Here is a 20,815-nt window from a genome sequence, read left to right as displayed (position 1 = left end):
AGTTAGCTAGCAATTATTGCACATCTGTTTTAATAGATCACTACAAAGCAGCTGGCTCTGAAGAAATCTGATGGAGTAAAAAGTCTAATTCACACAAGTCAGAATGCTATCATGCATTTTTATGTAGTAGGTACGCTTAAAATTTACTAAAAACTATAGCACATACTTCTGAATGTCGTACATTGGGTTTGGGGCGTCACGGTTTGAGAAGTTTTCAGTAATGTAAAAAGGTAGAAAAAGACATGAAATTTAATTTAATTTAATATGAATTTATATCATAAACATTTAAACTTGTACACTCTTGTAAACAGTGGCAAAATGGCCATATTCCTGAGGAATGCAGCAGTAAACTGCTCGCCTCGATCATTCAGAGATCATCAGTTAAATTCCCAGGTGATGAAATAGACATCCGTAACTGGGAATTTAAAGAAGGCCGTACTCTCTCACTCGCACTCAGACCTCAATCATAGCAACACTAACCAATCATGGGTGTCTGTGAGCTCGAGCAAGCGGAACGGATCAGATAGCACTTTCCTCAGAGTGTGTTTTGTGCCCTAATGGTGTGAGCGAAAGCTCAAAAAGATGTGATGGCGGCTTCCGGTGCATCGTAGAAAGCCCATGTAAGCCTACGTCCTCTCTGGTTGGTGGCTGTCGCTTATGTGGAAGTGCCACATCATGACAGGTGGGGACGTGAGGGATAATAACATATTTTGTTTAAATCATTATTTGCTGTTTGCTTCGGATGATGGCAGTTGCAGTTTTTGCACAACTTAGTAATACTTTCTTGATAGAGTAAATAGGGAGCGTGTTTTCATAATAACTAACACCAGCACAATAGAAGGCAACTCGGGGTTTTATTATCAAATCTGAGATTTTCTGTTTATGGAGTGACGATAAACAATGGTTGAAAATAAACTAAAAAAAAACTTCTTACTTTTAAATGAGTTACACTGTACATACACAAATTAGTTTTAGATCATTTAACATACAGACACTTTCATTTGAAAAAGAAAATATGAATTGTTCCTTTAACTTGGCTGGCTAGCATGCTGCTAACAAATAAAAAGTTTTTTCCTCACTTTGTCAATCGATCGTGTTAAAGACGTAAATTAATTTTGCCGGAAGTGCGATTGAATGCTGAGTTATATTTTAAATGAATTTGTCCTTATTAAGTCCTTAGTGGCATAATGCCCATTTCATTAACTTCAATCATCTGGATTAATGGAGAAAATCATCCTGCACTAGTTAAAGCTAACAGTTTTTACTCGGAGGCCAAAAGTATCGACAACATATGCCTTGTGTTATAGTTCTCCCTGTGTACAAAACAGGTGATGTCAATAATAAGTTTTCGCTTATCTGGCTAAAATGTTGTGCTAAATGACATCAGCTGGTTTATTTAATGGATGAAACAAACATGTGGCAAGACTTTTACTTTCTAATGTCCATTTCTGCACAAAAATTGCTACAACTGGGAAATTCTTAGGTGAATTGTGAACTTTTTTTTGTAACAAATTATTCTGATTATCTTGAACTTAATAATTAAAAAAATATAATAATGTTATTTAAATATTGAATTTCACTTTTGTCTCAATACTTTTGGCCACCATTGAACAAACATGTACTGGTACAGTTCTAACAGTAAAAGATTACAGTAAGTGATTAACACTAACAGTTCTGACGACATGGGTTGAAAACCCTGATATGATATTGGCAAGATTCATGAACGATAAGACTCATTGAACAGCCTGTGTAATGCTCACTGATGTGTGTAAGATTGGTCTTGTGAAACACAATAAACTGCTGAGTCATTAGTAGAATCACCTGCACAATGCAAAGGTCAGTATAGTGGCCAGCAATACAAATACAGTTGAATAAAGATAAATGTAAATATGACCATCATCATTAAACTATCAAAGAAAATAAACATTTTAGTTGTTTATGATTTTGATATACCATAACTCAATCATTTTTAAACAGTGATGACTAAAAATGTTATATTTTATAGTCCACCAAAAAAAAAAAGCTTCTAGTTTGCTAGCAGAAATGTTATTTCTTCTTCTTCTTAAAAAAAAAAAAAAAAAAAAAAAAAAACACCACACATAACTTTGTCTAGTTGTTTGTGACCTTGGGCAGGATACCATCTCTTACCTCCCTGAGCTCCTGGGCGATGGTAGACAGGCGCTCGTTCTCTGACTGTGTGTTGGTCAGGGAATTGCGTGCCTGTCTGAGCTCGGTCTGTAGCTCCTGCATGCGCTGCTCATAGTACGCTTCCTTACATGCTGACTCCTGGAGCAGAGATTCCTCCCGACTCTCACCATCAGCCGCCACCTTCCTCTGGTTGGAATGAGCCTGTCCAAACGCCTGGGGAAAAAAAAAGGAAAAGAAGAAAAAAAAAAAAGCATTCTGGTTAGGTACAGAAACAGCACACTTTTATATTAATACTGAATAATACCTAAACATGAGGATAGACAGCACTAAAGAACTGTGAATGATATATGGGTGTTTATATTTAGGAGCCTTTTGAATATTCTTTTTGCATGAATTATTTTCACACCCATTTCCAATGCCAGTTAAAATACACTAGCAACTACGGCTGCATGATTTGATTTAGAATTTAAACATATTTATTAAGACTCAAAACAAATATTGGTAGAAGAAGTTGCATTGTGGCAATGTATTTTTCTGGTCTCGTGTTTATTAGCTTCTGAAATTTCTCTTTTACAACAGGGCCATTGTGATCTTCGCCAAGGAAATACAAGACAGCATCAGTGATTTTCTTGTCTCTTTGATGTTTTCTCATTCGGCATAATGCCTGCAAGTGCTTCATATTAAATATTTATATTAATATTTAAAAAGAACCAAGTTAGTCTTTACTGGTCACCAAACCATGTACACACACACAACTCAGTCCCAAAACAAACAATGCACTAATAAACAAGGCTTTTGATTGGACAGATTTAGCAATTGTCACTGAGTCCATAAGTCACGTTCAATAAAGTTCAGGCAAAACTCAACATGAATATCTGAGTTCAAAGAATTACTGACTTTGTGTTAGGGGTGGGGATCACCAGGGACCTCTTGATACGATATTATCACAATATCTATCTATCACAATATCTTGATTCTGTATTGCAAATGCATGCAAACTTACATAACTTACCTATAAATATATAAATATACAATTACAGTAAATAACATTTATTTTTGAGTCAATGTGATGACACAAATCACAAAAGAACTGTGATATGTAACTGAATTGAATTGAACAGAAATAATAATAAAAAAAACTCAATTTTGTAGTCAGTGTGAGGATACATCCACAAAAAGGGAAAAAAAACATATACATAACAGATTTTTTACCCATCTCTATTTAACGTATTACCTTTTTTTTTTTTTTTTTTTAACAAAGACATATTCAATTTAAAGTTCCATGGTAAGGATTTCCCTGTTGTCTGCTGCTGCAAAAAAGAGGATATAGTTCTGTAATTTGTTAATCAGAGATAATAAAATGTACTCTGTCTTCAAACATGGAGAAAAAGAAAGGACAGAGTCTTGAATTCTGCTGAAAACTGAATGAGATCCTCCCCTAGAGAACCACCAAGGGCATCAGTGCCTGCAGATAATCTTTTCCCACTGCTGCCTAATTTCACTTGCTATCTTAACTGCTTAAACACAAAGAGAAAAGTCAGGTTGTTATAAAGCTCACGCAAAAGTGCACCAAGTCTCACGTGGCTTAGCTGAGCACACAGCTTACGAAAGTTTATCAAAAAAAAATCCATTAGACCAGGGACCAGTGGCCTGCCCTGAAAGCACACTGCAATCTTAAACTTCCTGTAATCTAATCTCTCAGACTTGGACCGTAGCCATGAGATCGACGGTTCAGATAATCCACATCGTGCGGGCCTTTGTTCAGGTCTTGCACAAACTTGTCCAGAATCATGATGCTTTTGCTCCGTCCTCACGACAATGTCAAACTTCTATTTATGGCTCGGTCACACTAGCTGTTTATCAGCAAACACTCACTATTTTTAACAGATTTTGTCATGAATGAGAACACAATGACAAAACTACCGGGACTTTAGGCTTGCCCAATTGTTGTTGTTTTTTTTGTAACACAGCATATGTTAAAAGTTGTAAAGGTACAGAGAAACACACAAATTAAAAGCCAATCTATACATATAATAAAACTGTAAAGTTGCCATGCCTGTACAGTACATTGAAATTTTTTTTTTTTGCGGGGGGGGACATTTTTTTGTCTGTTTGTGCATGCATCACATAAAAACTACTGAACGAATTTTATTGGGGTTTACTGGTGTATTTGGCCAAGCTTAAGGTTAAAAAAAAAAAAAAAGATCGACCTTGAAAAAAGTATTACTTCATCTCAAAATTCAACAGATGGTGCTGTAAATCTTTTAATACTGTACATGGTTATGAGTGTGCAGTTGAAATCTACTTAATAAACCCGAAGTAGCTGATGTGCAAGGCAGCACAACTGAGTAATTGTTTGGAGTGAGTTAGGAGTTTAAAAAAGTTGCATGATATTCTTAAACACATAATCTCTTAAAATAGCAGATTTTTTTTCTTTTTTTGGGCCAACAGATTGACACTTGATCTAGTTTTGAAACACACAAATCAGATTCAAGTTCCACTTTCGCCTCAGACTGACATTTTCATAAAGCTAAAACAGTGCTGAAAAAAAATGTTAAGTGCAATAACACTGCGGCTTATAAATTAACTTAAATTGTGATTTCTATGTAAAGTAAAATAATGATAATTCTAGCTGTAATTATTATATAAGTAACAGCTTCAACCCTTCACTAACTCACAAAGAGCTAAAGCGAGGAGGGAATGAAGGAGTTAACTATTGAACAGCCTCTGCATTGCAGCTCTACTATTCTGCAGAGAGGAGTCTTCACTCTCTTCTTCTCTTTCCCCTTCATTCTCCCACTTAATCACACACACACACACACACACACACACACACACACACACACACACACACACTCTCTCTCTCTCTCTCTCTCTCTCTCCCCCTCTCTTTCTCTCTCTTTATGTACACAGTGCCACTATAATAAAATACTGCATGTTTAAACATGAAGCTGTACAGATTTCCTGGAAGTCTATCCATTACGCCTGTCCCAGCATGCTCTGTGCATAACTCATTCCTCGGGACTTTGCTCCAGGACACTGATCTGCTGCTGCGAGTTAGACGATGCTCAGATTTACAAGTAGTCAGAACAGGCAATGAATGTTGGACAACACATCCTAATGGAATTCTGGAAAGTTTTCAGGGAAATAAAAAAATATATTGGTGGGAATTTTGCTCTGTCTGTGCTAGTCATGCAGTATGAAAGATGAAGGTCAGCATGATTATGCATACGCAGGATAAAGAGTGCGTGTGTATGTGTGCGTGGGTTTTTCTTCCCTTTGCATCATATGAAACCTCTCTGGTCACCTGTATGCAAAAACCAACCTCACGCTCTGCTCTCTCTTACTCTCGGACACATACATCCGCATGTGAAGAGTAAGAAGAAGAAAAAAAAAAAAAACAGGAGTTAAAGACCGTTAGAGACTGAATTATTTTTTATTTGAATATGCAATTGCTATTAAGATAGTTTTTTTCTTCCAGACACCACTAATTTCTCATATTTATTTATCCATCTACATCTATAAATATCTATTTTCCAAATCGTCTTACACACACACGGTCAGAGGGCAGGTGAATGTGTACTACCCTACTAGGGCCTCCAAAATACTTATTGACCAAAACTGTGTCAATAAGTAACAAGGCTCGGATTCACATTTTAAAAATAGGGAGATAAAACACTGTCAGCACAAAAAGAAAAGGTCACAGTGTGTCAGATACTGGGGAAAGAAAAATCCTCATAGTTTTTTCTTCCTTTACCACACTGCTACAGTATAATAAACACAATATTTTACCACCAACCAGTTACAATACTACAATGGGATTGGGGAAGGACAATACTTTCTCTTTGCCTTTCACACACACACACACACACGTATACACACACGTATACACACACGTATACACACACGTATACACACACTTATACACACACTTATACACACACTTATACACACACTTATACACACACTTATACACACACTTATACACACACACACACACACACACACACACACACACACACACACACACACACATACACACACATACACACACATACACACACATACACACACATACACACACATACACACACATACACACACATACACACACATACACACACATACACACACATACACACACACACACACACACACACACATACACACACATACACACACATACACACAAAACTCTATAAAGTCACTTCAGCCAGACAGGATGCAGCAACTTGGACTAACATTAGGTTAGTAAATTGTAAAATACAAATCCTTCCAACTAAATAGTGTCCCAGGAATTTAAAATGACAAAATAAAGGGAACACGAGACACGCAGATAGTTATCTGTAAACACACGTGGGGTGGGACCTTGCACGTTCTCGTCTTTCATCTCCCTCTCTACACATTCATGCCTCCTGAAAGTACCACTACAGCGCCTCCTCCATTACAGAGCCTTCTCTTCAAGGCTGTAGTCATCTGTATTCTTCTGTTCTGCATTGCCGTAGCATGACTTTCCTATGACATCAGTCTCAGCCTGCACAGATGACTTATCCAGCTGACCCCACTTCCTGTTTGAGTCAGGAAGGCAGCTGTTTCTTTTTAAAGTTTACTGGAGTGGCAGATTAAAAAACTGACCATTTTACAAACTAAGCCTGAGACCTTTAAAAAGACAACACAAAAGCAACACCCTGGCATTTAAGATTTAAGATATTTAAAAACTTAAATTCCAGCCAGGGTGTTGCAATATAACATACATATAGTATTTCATATTTCTTATAATAGTAAAACAAAGCAAAGGATAAACATCATGATTTATTTCTAACCTAGTAGTTTTCTATAAATTATTTAGAAATTAGTTTTTACAGAAAAAAAGATTCAGCTTGTTTTGGTTGTCAGAAAAAGATTGGAAATTCCTTATAATGTGTCTTAAAAAAATTACATCCTGAATTTTTTTTAAATAATGACAAATCAAGACAATAAGGATAATGTTATTTTATGCAAGAAAAATTGCAGTACAACAACCAATATTTAGTAAGAAGTCCTTTATTCTTTAAAATCTGTTGAATCCGAAAATTCGTCTGCAGTATTTTGGTGTCACTTGCTCAATTTCTTCCTGAAGATCAATTACAGACATTTCGCCACAGACGTTCGCACTTAACCTGAGAATTCCCTAGTTTTAGCCATTTTCGTGCACACAAACATCCCAGCTTTGGAAAGCGAAAGTTCACATATTTGCCCCATCGAGAAACTAAAACCAACAGATTCTAATTAACTCTTTAGCCAAACAGGCTTTAAGGAATAAGTGACATCACCCGTTTTGTGCACAGGAATAACTATAATACATGGCACATGTTGTCCTAAAACTTTTGGCCTCCGCTGTACTGTATGTGAAAGATATCTGATGTGGCACAGAACCAACCAGCATTCACGAATGTGGCAAAGGTCCCTTAATCTGATTAATACAGTTTGAACCACATGTACTTGTACTTGAGTCAAATCATTCAGCAAGTCTTGGCTTCAGCAGACCATTAGAAATGGAAATTCTTAACTGAAACATTTTAATACTTGTGTTTTTACATGAGACCAAAAAGCTTTTTTTCTTCCTAAAAACTTAATTTTGTGTGAAACAGAAAGAGAACTATCTCGTACATGTAAGACATGTGTCTCATCCTTGTATAATCTCATTTATCTAACTTTAGATACACTTAATCAAACGTCTAATGGATCAGATACAGCAGTTAATTAACTGTACATGGGGTGCGAAAAAGGAGAAAGGCGAAACCCCTGCATTTCATTTCAAACAAGATCATTTAATCCTCACTTTGTCAAGGTAAGCTTCACTAGTCAGCTGTACATGTACGACACTGCAGCATTTTATTACACCAGCATTAGTCAGGAAAACACTGCGGGGATTTCCATGAAATATTAATGTTTTTTCATCTTGGATATACCGAAACTATTTTTCAATTGTTCTCAAGATGAAAATGAAACGCTCCATCACAAGCAGACACATGAAAAATCATTAATAAGACTGACCCACCCATTTAAACGCTGGTTATATAAGGCAGTGTTGTTACTGTTCACTTGAGTCAACGCCCAAAAGAACCCAAGCCCAACTGGTTCCCACAGGAACACTGGCATTCAACCTTATACACACACACACATACATACACACACACACACAGCAGACCACATACACAACATACACACACACATCATTTCTCAGATACTCAAGAAGCTGGCAATCTTCCATCCCCTACCCCTAACGGACCAACAAATACCCACACGCATGCACACACACATACATACGTGTGTGAACACATTGTGCAGCACTTTTTGCTAGAGTTGTTATTGATTCTTACTACTCTGTTCTCTTCTCATAAAAGCCTGAAAACCGGAGTAGGGCACCAAGATCACCACAAATGTAGAAATTTTACAAAGCCCTTGTACACACAAGCTTTTTCAGCAACGTAAAATTGACTTATACACACACAAATGTTGCAATAAGTAAAAAGCTGTAAAAAGTTGTTATGCTGCGTTCACTTCGTAAGCGTAAGCTGTTTATGTCTAAAAGACAAAACTGAGATTTTCTCAGTTCTATAAAAACAAGGCACCGATGTGGTAAAGTGACAAATCTGATCCGGTTTGGATAATTCCTCGGGTCGCACATGGTTTACTCAGTTCCTCAGATGCATTTTCTGTCTAATGTTTAATGCACAATTCCATCTCTTATCTCTTACTGTATATTAAGCACAGTGACAGAAGAAAAAAATAAAGCTTGGGAAGAAGCAGGGATTGTCGGTGCATCTTTCTTTTCTCAAGATCTTTCTTTAAGAGAAAGAAGCATTCTGGATACAAATCATACATCAGATACAAATCAATCTAATATCTGGTGGCATCAGAGCACGGGATTGTTGACGTTCTGACACTGCCTGGTGGTTATGGGTCTGTCATCACACAGCCACAAGTGTCACCCTGCAATCAGGGCGGGTGAAACAAACAAGAATGGCAACTAACTGTGTTTGTCTACATTCCCATTGAGATGTACAGTAGTTCTTATCTCTTGCCATTACAACACTGCCAGGAGGAAATTAAAGGGTGGATTCTGCTATTCCTGACGATTGAGTTAGAAGAGATAATTGTTTTCCTCTCGCCCTTTTTCTATTCTCATGCTACACAGAAGTCTTAGCGTGGTACACCAGTTAACATCTGCTACACACACACACCCTTCAAAGTATTGCTTTACATACATTATTTTTGGAGTCTTTCGTTTGCATACAGAGCTTTTTCTATTGACAGTGAACAGTATCTTTATTAAGGCCATGCCAACTTCTATGGCTATATTCATGGCATGAGTCAATTTTAGTTATTTAGTATTAAAACTAGATAAGGTGCTTAAATTTTTTTCCGAGAACTGAATTTGGATTTACTTGTTTAAAAACTTTTTTAAAAAAGTGTCAACCGAATAATACAAGTTCAACAAAGGAGTAAAAGTATTATAATAATAAAAAAAAAAAAAATAGTCTGATGGACAGAAACTAAGGTTTTGCACGGTGAACACTGTGGTGGATTTTCTCTAGATAGTAAAAATTTTAGCGTAGCTTTTGAGTGTCCTATTCTGCATCTTGTATAAGTGAATTTATCCCAACGATTATTAAAAAGAAATTTATGTTTTTCACTTTCTCACCATAAAGTTTACGCCCACATAAAGTAGCTGATAATTTATTTCCTGCAGCCAGTACTCATAATAATTACGATGACTTATTTCTTATGGGTCTAATAAGACATGAACTTGTTTTCAGTTGGACATGCTGAAAAAAAAAAAAAAAAAAAAGTGCAGCAATTTTTTTTTACTTTTTCTTTCATTTTTAACTTTTGCACAAGGGCCATGATTTTCTATAGCGCAAAGAACTCTGCAATCCCAGCTTGCTTCCACACCCTGAGAAGACAGCTCTCTATTCGTGGTCAAAACACTTGTTTTAAAATATAAAAAGATCAAAATATATTTTAACGATTTAAAAGCTAAAGGAAGCAGAGATAAAAGTAATAACCCCATTAAATACATATTCAGTTTCATTTTCACTAATCCCAATTTAGGTAAACTAATTTACTGGATCATCATTATTTATTTATTTATTTATTTATTTATTTATTTTTTGATCAGGATATTAATAAGCTTGCCTTACAAACAAAGTATTAAAGACTCAGATGAACTCAGTCATTTATTTTTTTCCAGATCTTTCCGCCCTGTTGGACTGCTATTTCACCCCAACCCGGATGCTTCCTGTTACCGAGGGCCCCGTATTGAAGTAAACAGGAAGCAAGAATTGAATGGAGGGAAAAAGGGGGCAGAATCCTGAGATAGCTGCTGAAGGGTTCATGGATAAGCAGTAGACGGTACTGTAAGACAGGTTTACTTGTCTGAAAGAAAGGCTTGACTGATTAAACCGGATAAATGCATCTGTCTCGGGCTTAACTATATAACCTATTTTTAAAAATAAACAAAAGCAGAAACATTTCTGTCAAACAGTTTGATCACTAATGCTATATATGTGTTATTTTATAGTTTTGGAAAAAATCCAGTTTGGTGCTAAAATGTAAAAAAATAAATCCAATCTTTTGACTTGTGTGTCCATATTTTAGACTGGTTTGTACTGGTGATGTACTGTAAAAGATCATAGCATTTGTGCAATGTGATCCAAACATGTCAGTCCATTCTATCTAGAGCTATGAATCATGGAAAGACTGACAATCTGACTTTGATATTTTGACATTGTGATTTTCGATTCGATTCAATTTGAAGTATATAAAAAAAAACTAATAAACTGTAATATGCTGTGTAACTTGAGTTGATTCTTTAAATGTCATGTCCCAAACAGAGTGATAATCTTTGTCATTTTCTAAAATCATTTGATTAATTCTGAATCTGAATCACCCAACAACAGATCGATGAAGTATTAAATAAGACTCTTCACATTATAAACTGAAAGAACATTTTATACAAGTCGCAGTTCCCTGAAAATACAGCAGGAACCTCAGGGTGTCTAACATTCCTAAAACAGATAATCTCTTATCTGTTATAACAAACAGAGGAATATTTCTATTAGCTTTTTAAACATAAAACAGTTTTGACTGGCGCTTCATCGATGCGTTTCTGTGAACAAAACTGAAGGACCAGCATGTGACTGGAAATGCGAATACTCCCTTATTGTCTGACTTCTAAAACAAATTAACCAATGCTGATGCTGATTTTACATGGATTTGCATAAAGGAACAGCTTTCTCTCAGCCTGCTGGATCAGATAACAGAGCACCAGTGTAAAGCAGAAGAGCTTTCAGAAGGACATGAAGCAGGAGATCCATCTGAACTTTGAACATTCATCCGGCTGCCGACCTTCAGCTCTCGCTGATAACAGATGAGGTCAGCTGCTGTTTTTAAACACACTTCCTTTTCAAAGCTAACGAGATTACCCGTTCTGCTCTTCCTCTTTTATGTACAGCAGCAAAGAATAGATCCAAACAAGTGGAGTGACGAAGTGGAAAAATCAAACCTCGCTAAATTCAGCGGACACTGCAGGGAGATCCCATTTGTTACAAGAAGCAACGCTGAGTTTACTGAGGGACCAGCGCAAACCATTATTCAAAGTTTTTATATGATTAATAACACACACACAATATACATATTATATATACACAAATGCATATGCACAGATACAGTACACTCAATATACATATATACACAAATACGCACACGCACACACATACAGTATACACACACACACTGTATACACATACTGTATCACACATACACTGTATACACACACACATACTGTATAAACACACACACGCATGCACGCACTCGACCTAAAGCTTACTAGCTCCCTCACAGCGGTTATATCCGAGGAAAGCTGCCAGTCTCTGTAATCCAGCCTATTGAGGGCGTGTGGGCAGAGATTCAGACTCACTTACTGTAGATTTAGCGCTTAATTGCATCCTCTTGCACTCATTCATTCCCCCTTACACACTGCATTAACACAATCCTAAATGGGTTGGATTACTTCAGCAGGTTTACATTACAAACGCAGAGAGGACACTGTCGCCGACACGACCCCATACTCGTACTGTACCTTTCTAGAACAATTCTGCTCCAAGAAAAGTGTCTTCTCATCCTCTTCAGAAATATACTTCATTTAGTGTTCAGCTTTACAGTTCTGTGCAAAATTTAGTGCGATTAAATAGGAACTAAAATCCCTGGATAATTTCCAGCATCCTTCCTGCATCATTAACGCTCAGCACAGCTTTATTCGAACACATCTTTTCATATGTTAAACCTGAGAGGCCGACTCTAATCTCTTGATTTACACGTCCAAGAAACCATCCTTTGATAAGATGGTGCCCATCTTCTGAAAAGCCCAAGAGAAGGCTATTTAGGTACAAGAGGCAGCACTAGCCTTGGCACCTGCTACGATTTTCCCACGCCAGTGGTCGGTGCCAGGATTAAGGCAGAGACCCTAAGGCCTTGACCCAAAAAAAGAAATAAGGAGGCTCTCGAGACGTCCACCCGTTTACAGCTTCTTAAAAGCATGCCAAGCCAATCGGTGTTTGTCTTTAATAGTGTAATTAAATGTTTGTTTGTTTTTTTTAAATCCAGGCCATATCTCAGTTTGTGGGCAATTCTAGCAAGGCACAGTTGTATTTCACAGGCTGTATTGTCCTTTTAAGACATTTACGGCATTGACCATCGGGAACAATGCGAGTATGCAGCTGCTGCAGTGCTGCAGTATCAGCCGTGGGAGTGTGTGTGTATGTGTGAGCAAATGTGAATGCTTTCACTGTGTTCTTTACACACCCTACATAGTGCCACAAGGGTCTTTGTCATGGCAACAGAATGAAGGGTGTTTGTGTTTGCGCGTGTGCATGTGTGTGTGCGTGCCATCATGGCCTCTCACATTCCCTCATGACATTCTAAGTTAAACCTTGAATGTATCAGATCATATAGCACCGATACACCATCTGTTCTATATACATTATTATTAAACAAACAAAAAGGTGTCAATATTTGGCAAAGTGCAGAGTTAAGGCAGGTGACTGGTCATGACCTCTGTGTTCGACACCGTGCAGGGCAATGTACAGCACAGAAAAGCTGAGCAAAAGCATCTTCTTAGAGAAATTAACTGATTAAAATCGAACTGCAAACAGCTTAAACTGCAAAAGGACAAGGTGAAGGAAGCTGGAGGATTTTTTTTTGTCTGTTTCTGTAAAAGCAGAAACAAATGTGCACCTCTTTACTTTTCATTCGTTATAACCAATACTTTGCATAGCTCTGAGTGTTAGACTGTTGTTGATTGTTTAAATTAGAGATGCACTGTTACCTGGGATTATTATAGGTGATCAGTTGATTTCCTATGCATTCTAAACGATCAATTATGAAAAATGCCAACCAAGATAAATCTTTTTTTTTTAATTAATAGATAAACAGGAACTAGCCGTATAACTCAAACGTATGGCAAACCAGGAGATGAGATTTACGTTTGTACTAAATATACCATAACTTACCAACTCCATTTAGCTCTGTAGGACTGCAGAAGCTTCATATAAGTCGCAATTAGAACAAATGGATTCAGTTACACATCATGATTTTTTTCGTGGTAATTTATTGTCTCGCCACACTGACTCTCCACAAGGACTGCCAAGTTCCCCTAAACCTTAATACTGAAATATTTGAGATAAGCTTTTGCACTGTGCTGTAATGTTTATGTGGTATTTAAAGACTTTTTCTAATATATCTTGTAATATACAATAGAAATGGATTGATATCAATCACACTGAATACTCATAGACTAGAGTCACAAACAGAAATGAAAAACCTAACTCAGATTTTTGCCATAAAGCAAAAACTTAGACACTGCAAATACTAAAACTCTTAGTGAACAAGTGCAGCAATAATAGTAATAATGCAATTATGCAAAAGCTCGAAAGGGACCCAAATCAGTCAGACATCATCCTAACTGTAACCTACTACAGTCTGAACATCGGTACCCAGTCGAGACAGAAACCTCTATAAGCTTATAAAGAGATTGACTTCTGTCTCATGTCCTGGTTAGCCGTCTTGGTCGGAGTATATGGAAGAGGTTTAAACACTTGCTGTAATCCTAAAATGATGGACACTGTTGAAAACTCTCCGCTCTCACGGAATTTAGCTGGTATGGGTCATTAAGATTTTATCTCTGTTCTGTCTTCCGTGGAAATCATCCATCAGTATGATGTCACAGGCTCATTAAATGGGTTGTTATACAGACAGATACAGTCATAAAGCGCTGATGTTTATTCATGTTTAACTGTTTTAATGGTAGAATCGTTGTGTATATTAATTGGTGTTGGGCAATATAATGAATGATATCATAAAAAAGAAAAAAAATATTATTCATAAAATTCAATATCTGTAAAAAAAACAAACCAAAAAAAAAAAGATTTTTTTGTGCTAATCCTACTTTTTTAATATACAAGATAGACATTATATAACTCATTAAATAGTGGCACTACTGGCAATTCTGCATATTTAACCCATATATTTAATTGACCTGCACCTTAAAGTCAGATATTTAAAATGCATACACCTAAAAAAAAAAAAAAAACACCACAGGTCATGTATAGCAGAAATATCTTCTTAGTATCATAATTTATTATTATTATTATTTATTTTTTATTTTTTTGCTGTTTTAGCCCCTGACCCCAGTACAGGATTAAATTCCAACTCCAAAGTCAATTCATAAATACCAAAGACAAAAAGAACATAAATTCTAATGAAGAAAAGGGCCAACTGTGGACCGTTTTGCCCCTTGGTCAACACGGTGTGTAACAGCTGTTTCAGTCTCCAACAATACACTGTCATAAACCTGTCAGCCAAAACCTTCATCAGTCATTCTTTCCTTTTTTATTTCAACACAATAAATTATAAAGCAATAAAGAAACAATGATCCTACACAAATTTTCAGGTCCTGTCGTTAAATGTTCAGCATTTTATTAATATCAGCTTACCGTTGCACCTGGAGGAAAAAGTTCAAACGGTAACGTTCAGATGTTCAAAACCTTCCTTCAGCTTAGCTGTTTAAAAAAATAATACTTACATTTTTAATAGTTGCAATAAAAAATAGAACAGAGATTTGACACCTGAACTGGAAATTGACCAAACTGGAAATAAAACCTTCTGAAAAAACAGTTTCCAACTGTGCAAAATTGTATCATGCAAATTCTTCATGTGCACACTGGCCATGTTTAGAAAAATAATTAATCGCATTTCTCTCCACTGCAACCTTAAACCTTTTATCTAGTGGTCTACAGTTATTTCACACCATAATGTAATGTCTTACCACCAGGGGTAAAAGTAATTTTAAATTCTTACGGGTAGCCAAAAGGTAAAGGGAATAAACTATAGATGTGGTGGACACTCCTGTGACTTTCCTATAAGTTCAGTCCTGTATGTTTCTCATTATGTCTCTACTTATTCCACTTGTCCTGGTAAAAGAAAAGCTTTGTTACAGTGCATGTTACAATGTAAAATCCCACCACACAAAGTAGTGCTATTGTTCATGGGGTTAGAGAGGGATTTGGGATTCAGTCTTGTTGTACTAACTAGTCGGCTTCCAGCTCGCATTAGCTGTGGATACCGCGGTGAGGTAAACTTGTCAGGATGTTGGCGGAAGATCACACTCACATTAATTGATGATGAAAGATAAAAAAAAAAAAAACACTGAATGGTTCAGAGGGAATTTGGAATGATCTTGGTGCAATTATTAAGAAAAACTATTGTTTAAGATGACATAACATTATCAGATGTGCTTTCTTGCTGATAGTGCTTCCACAACTGGTTTTGAATGTGGGTTTTGGCAGACAGTACTGGACTATACTGGTCTGCGTTGACCCATGTTTACCACATTGTAATAGGTAAACTCGCCTTGTGTTTCTCTGAACAATGTAAAACAGCTGGTTTTTATTAACAATTTGCCACAAAAATGTTCACGTCAAGTAATACAGCAATTAATAAGGTATTTTTCTGACTTGCTCACAATGATCTAAAAAAAAAAAAAAAAAAAACAAGCAGGTGATGTTTATTCTGATAAAAGAAAAATGGTCCTTAAGATGATTACAAAAGCCACATCCTGTTTTCTGATAGCCTTTTTCTTTTTTAAACTGGAAAAGATTTACTGTCTTTTTGACCCATTTCTATTTTAAGGGTAAAAGCAGAAACCCCAGTGAGAGAGAGAGAGAGAGCGAGAGAGAGAGAGAGAGAGAGAGGACATTAAGAAAATCAGTACAAAAAGCATGACAGAATGGTGAAAAGAGAACAAAAGACAGATGACTAAACTGCAATAAACTGCTTTAACGTTTCCACTGCCTCCTCTCTCCCCCATTTTTCCTTCTCAATAAGGTCTTTTCAACTGCAAATATTTTCACCCTCTCTCCATATTTCAAAAAGATACGTCAGTGGGAGCAGCCGTGCCCACACCAAATGCTGGTTTCTGAGTTAAAGCGGTTGCCAGAATGTGTAATTTAAAGCATAATCAGAAAAAGGGGCCATTGTAGAGTTTTAGCCATGGATTTGCAACCAACAACAAAACTCCATGTAACAGAAAGAGACTCTCAGTTGAGGTTAAAAAACACACACCGATCCTGGGGTTTGTGGGCAAAACAGACATCTGCAAGACAAACCTACGCTTCTCTTCCTCAATATTTTGAACAGAAATGGCCTGCGAAGTAGAGCTCACCACACACTCCGCATTCCATCCAGTTTACTCAGACCATTCCTAATGTTTAAACAACAGCTGCGGCCGGCCACTTTCTCTCTTCTCTAAATCTCCAATATGACTCTGAAGAGAATGCAGATATCAAGAATATGTAAAAGAAAAAAAATTTATTAAAAATCAGCTTGAGGAATGACTACAGAGCTGTCGTTTATCTGGAGAGCTCGTTCTACATTCCCGACATGCCTGTGTGGGTTGTAACTCGTTTGGCAGGGTTGTCACTCTTTCCAGGCGGGAAAAGCACACTTCCTGCTTGAGATTTTTTTAAAATTTAAACTGAGCCCGCCATTTTTCTAACCGTGCTATATAAAGTCACATGATGGAGCTTTATGACAGTTGTGTAATAGTAGTGCATTTTCAAATGAGAAAATTGCATTATAGACAAGACTTAAAGGCACACATACCTCAGGTTCAGGATACCAGTTTATGTTCTCTTTTATCTTTTTTAGAATATAACACACTGTATTTATAGATGACCAGTCTGATATGAATGCACAGTATTAGTTCATATAAGTTCTAGCTTTACATTTACAACAGATCCACCATTTATTTGTTTCTGAAATTCTCTAAACGCTTTCTCCTTGTTGTATTCTTGTCCTAGTCCTAGTTTTTTATTTTTTATTTCAATGTCTTCATGTTTCTGATGTCAAAAATCCAAGTGTGTTAATACCACAATTGTAGTTAACATACATAATGCACTACTCCATGCATCTAGGAACCTCTGTAGTCCAGCTAGGAACCGTGGAGGCCAAAGGTGATTTACTCTCATTTTATGACTGTGGTAGGATCTCCAGTCAGCACTCACACGAGCATTAACACCCTACAGGCAATTACATGAACGGTGATTAACCTAACCTACATGTCTTTAGACTGTGGGAGGAAACTGGAGTACCAAGAGGAAACCCACCAAGCACCCCTTGCGCGCAGACCCGAGGCAGGAATCGAACCCTCGTTTGGATGTGCAAGGCGGCAGTGCTTAACAGTGCCACCATAACACACTACTGCTATTATATTATAGCAAATACTGACGCCACTGCTACTATTAATAATAACGAATTTAAGAGAATCCGTTAAAAAAAAAAAAGAATGCGCAATGCGCATGCGTAGTGGTATCGCGATAACTAGTAATGATCACACTGTCCACAGGATGCTATTAGGAATGTTAATGAATAACGTTATCACAGCCTTCCTTCGTTGTAAAGCAAAAAAACATTTTTTTAATTTATATTTTTTAATAATAAAAACGTCGAAAGCGTTACGGCATTCACGGCGACTACGTTTTCTGAGAGAACGCCGCATCCCTCAGACGCTAATAGGCGGCTATGAAGGTTACTGTCGACCTTGGCAGGATTCTTTTACGTTTCAAATAAATAAATATTTTTAAATAGCTTCGATATAAATGTAAACGTGTGCTTACCTCTCTAAGCTGGTCCAGCTCTTGTCGGACGCTGTCATACTCTCCCTCGAGCTCGTCGTACTGCTGCTTGAGCGCCTGCTTCTCCTCCAGCACCGCGAGCCCGTACTCAGCCGCCTGGATCTTCTCGCGCGTGGTCTCGTGCAGCTCGTTGGTCAAGCGCGCGATCTCCGCGCGCATCTCCTCCGTGGACATCTTGGACGAGTTTGTGAGGCAGATTCAATCCAACCTTCTGGTGTCACCGACAAAACCCTGGTATTTTTTGTCGGGGCGAATATTTTAGTTTCTTCTGCGCTTGAACATGTCAGCTTTCGGGCAAGAAGCTGATTTATTTTATTCTAACGATAAATACTGGTATTATTATTATCGTTGTTGTTTTTCTTTTTTTTTTTCCGTTCCTGCAGTACTACTCCATGGCCCCGGAGAGCTCAGCTGCTCCCCTGTCCGCTCCTTGCCTGTTAATGAGCGCAGTCTCCTCCGAGGAACCGTCAGCTGGCCGAGACTCCGTCCAGCTGGGAGTTGCGCTACTGAGCGGGGTTTCTGGGAAATGTAGTGCTCTGCTCGGTAAATATGCGGCGCTTGTGGAGACTAAAAACTCACGTCCCATAATTCAACGCAGGAGGTGTGCGCGCATGGATTACGGAAGCCGTGCCGTGTAGTGACGTGGAGCGCTCGGGAATTGTGGTGTGTAAGGAGCGCCATCTGTCAGCAGAGGGGTGAATTACAGAAGAGAAATCAATAAAACAATATCGAGCGTTTCTAATTAGCTATAAAATAAAATAAAAATAGGATTAAGGGTCATGCTGGATAATTAATAGAAGAAAATTTAGAATTCAATTTATTTTAAACAAAGCTAACAACTGTTGATTTCCAGAACGTTGCCACAGTGTTGTTTAAACTAACTAACCAAATAATTGAATAATTAACTAATGAACAGCAGGATATTATTTTTTTATTTCTTTATTTATATTGGTGCTATTTAAGTATAGAACATGTTAGAAAACCATGAGATAACATGAAGGGAAGGTTAGTTATTGAAAGAGGAAAAAAGGTATCCAAGAGCTTGAAAAGTGAATTTCCCTTGTACTTTGTAAAATAATTACAAGATAACATTGTGTTTGAAAGACACTGTAATCCAAAAGAACTTTCCCATAACATTATGAAATGGTTTTTAAAAAATGACCAAGAGACTAAAAACACTATTAAGTTAGTCTAGAGGCAGCATGGTGCTGTAGTGGTTAGCACTGTGGCCAGGCGCTGCCAGGGACAAGTGGTCGATACCCATCTCTGGTCAGTGTACATGGAGTTTGCATGTTTTTCCCTGTGCTTGATTAGGTTAATTGGCATTCCCAAATTGCCTGTAAAAGATGTCTGTAGGGTGTGAATGTGTGCCCTGCGATGGGTTGGCACCCTGTCCTCCGAGGTGCCTCGCCTTGTGTCATCTGAAGATGAATGAATAAATGAATGAATAAGGTAGTACGTTTCTGGATAATTTAGGGTACATATTTACGTGCACATGTTAAGGAAAACGGCATGTTCCAGTTTTAAAAATCTTTTTTTTTTTTTTTTTAATACTAAAGCTAATAATTTCTGCTCTATACTGTATATCTAATGTTTATAAATATTTAAGTTTTTATCATGTGAATAAAAAATACTACAAGTAAGATGACATGCACAGCTGCTTTATTAATAAAAAAATAATTCTAAAATTTATATAAAAATATATTACATTCAATTCTGTTGATTTCTAATATACATTTTTCTGTAAAAAAAAAGAATCAGTACATTTATTAAGTAAAAGTAAGACCTTGTCAAAATAAATATGAATTAACTTGCATACTATCAAAGATTAGATGTTAGAAATTAATATTTTTATTTGTCTTTGTACAGAAGTTAGCTCGAACATAACAGTGTATCTGTTGATTAAACAATAAAATAGCAATTCCTTTTATAGTGCATTCAGAAAGTATACACTTTTTTCAATTTTGTTATGTTGCAGCCTAAAACTATAATTGTTTAGCGGTACTTTGTTAAACCTTTGATTGATTTTTTTTTTGTTGATCTTTTTCAACCAGCTTTGCACACATTGAATGGATATTTTTTTGCCATACTTCCTTGCAAATCTTCTCAAGCTCAGTCAGATTAGATGGGTACAGTTGATGGACAGCCATTTGCATGTCTTGCAAGTCAGGGCTCTGATTGGCACACTCTGGGACATTTTACAGAGTATAGAATGGCCACTATGCATGATTCGCTTCACAGTAAGTTAAAGGTTTAGGACTCTTCTTCCAGGCTTTGATAATGTGTTGAACGGTTATACAAATCTCCTTAGTGGTTTCCTTTGCTTGATGCAAACTGCTTGATGCAGTGATGTTTGTGTGTGTTGTGATATAGTCTTCTAACACAGGTGGTGTAGACAGGCACATTATTTTAGGCCTACTGGCACTGATCAC

At 37.0% G+C, this 20,815-nt stretch overlaps 1 protein-coding gene across 2 annotated transcripts in view; it reads right to left on the bottom strand.

The window, feature by feature from the left end:
• The window catches only part of zgc:171572 (protein bicaudal D homolog 2), a 45,274-nt gene extending 26,439 nt beyond the window's left edge, over positions 1 to 18,835 (bottom strand). For both annotated transcript variants that reach the window (XM_053503705.1, XM_053503706.1), the window contains exons 1-2: positions 18,366 to 18,835; positions 2,149 to 2,361 (exon numbers count right to left, since the gene is read on the bottom strand). In XM_053503705.1, coding sequence (XP_053359680.1) covers positions 2,149 to 2,361; positions 18,366 to 18,557 — 405 coding nt within the window. In that variant the 5' untranslated portion in view covers positions 18,558 to 18,835. The remainder of the gene's footprint in view (positions 1 to 2,148; positions 2,362 to 18,365) is intronic.
• Between the last annotated feature and the right edge of the window lie 1,980 nt (positions 18,836 to 20,815).

The sequence above is a fragment of the Clarias gariepinus genome, chromosome 9 (assembly GCF_024256425.1).
Source record: "Clarias gariepinus isolate MV-2021 ecotype Netherlands chromosome 9, CGAR_prim_01v2, whole genome shotgun sequence".
Classification (NCBI taxonomy): domain Eukaryota; kingdom Metazoa; phylum Chordata; class Actinopteri; order Siluriformes; family Clariidae; genus Clarias; species Clarias gariepinus.
This window is presented reverse-complemented; position numbering and strand designations above follow the sequence as displayed.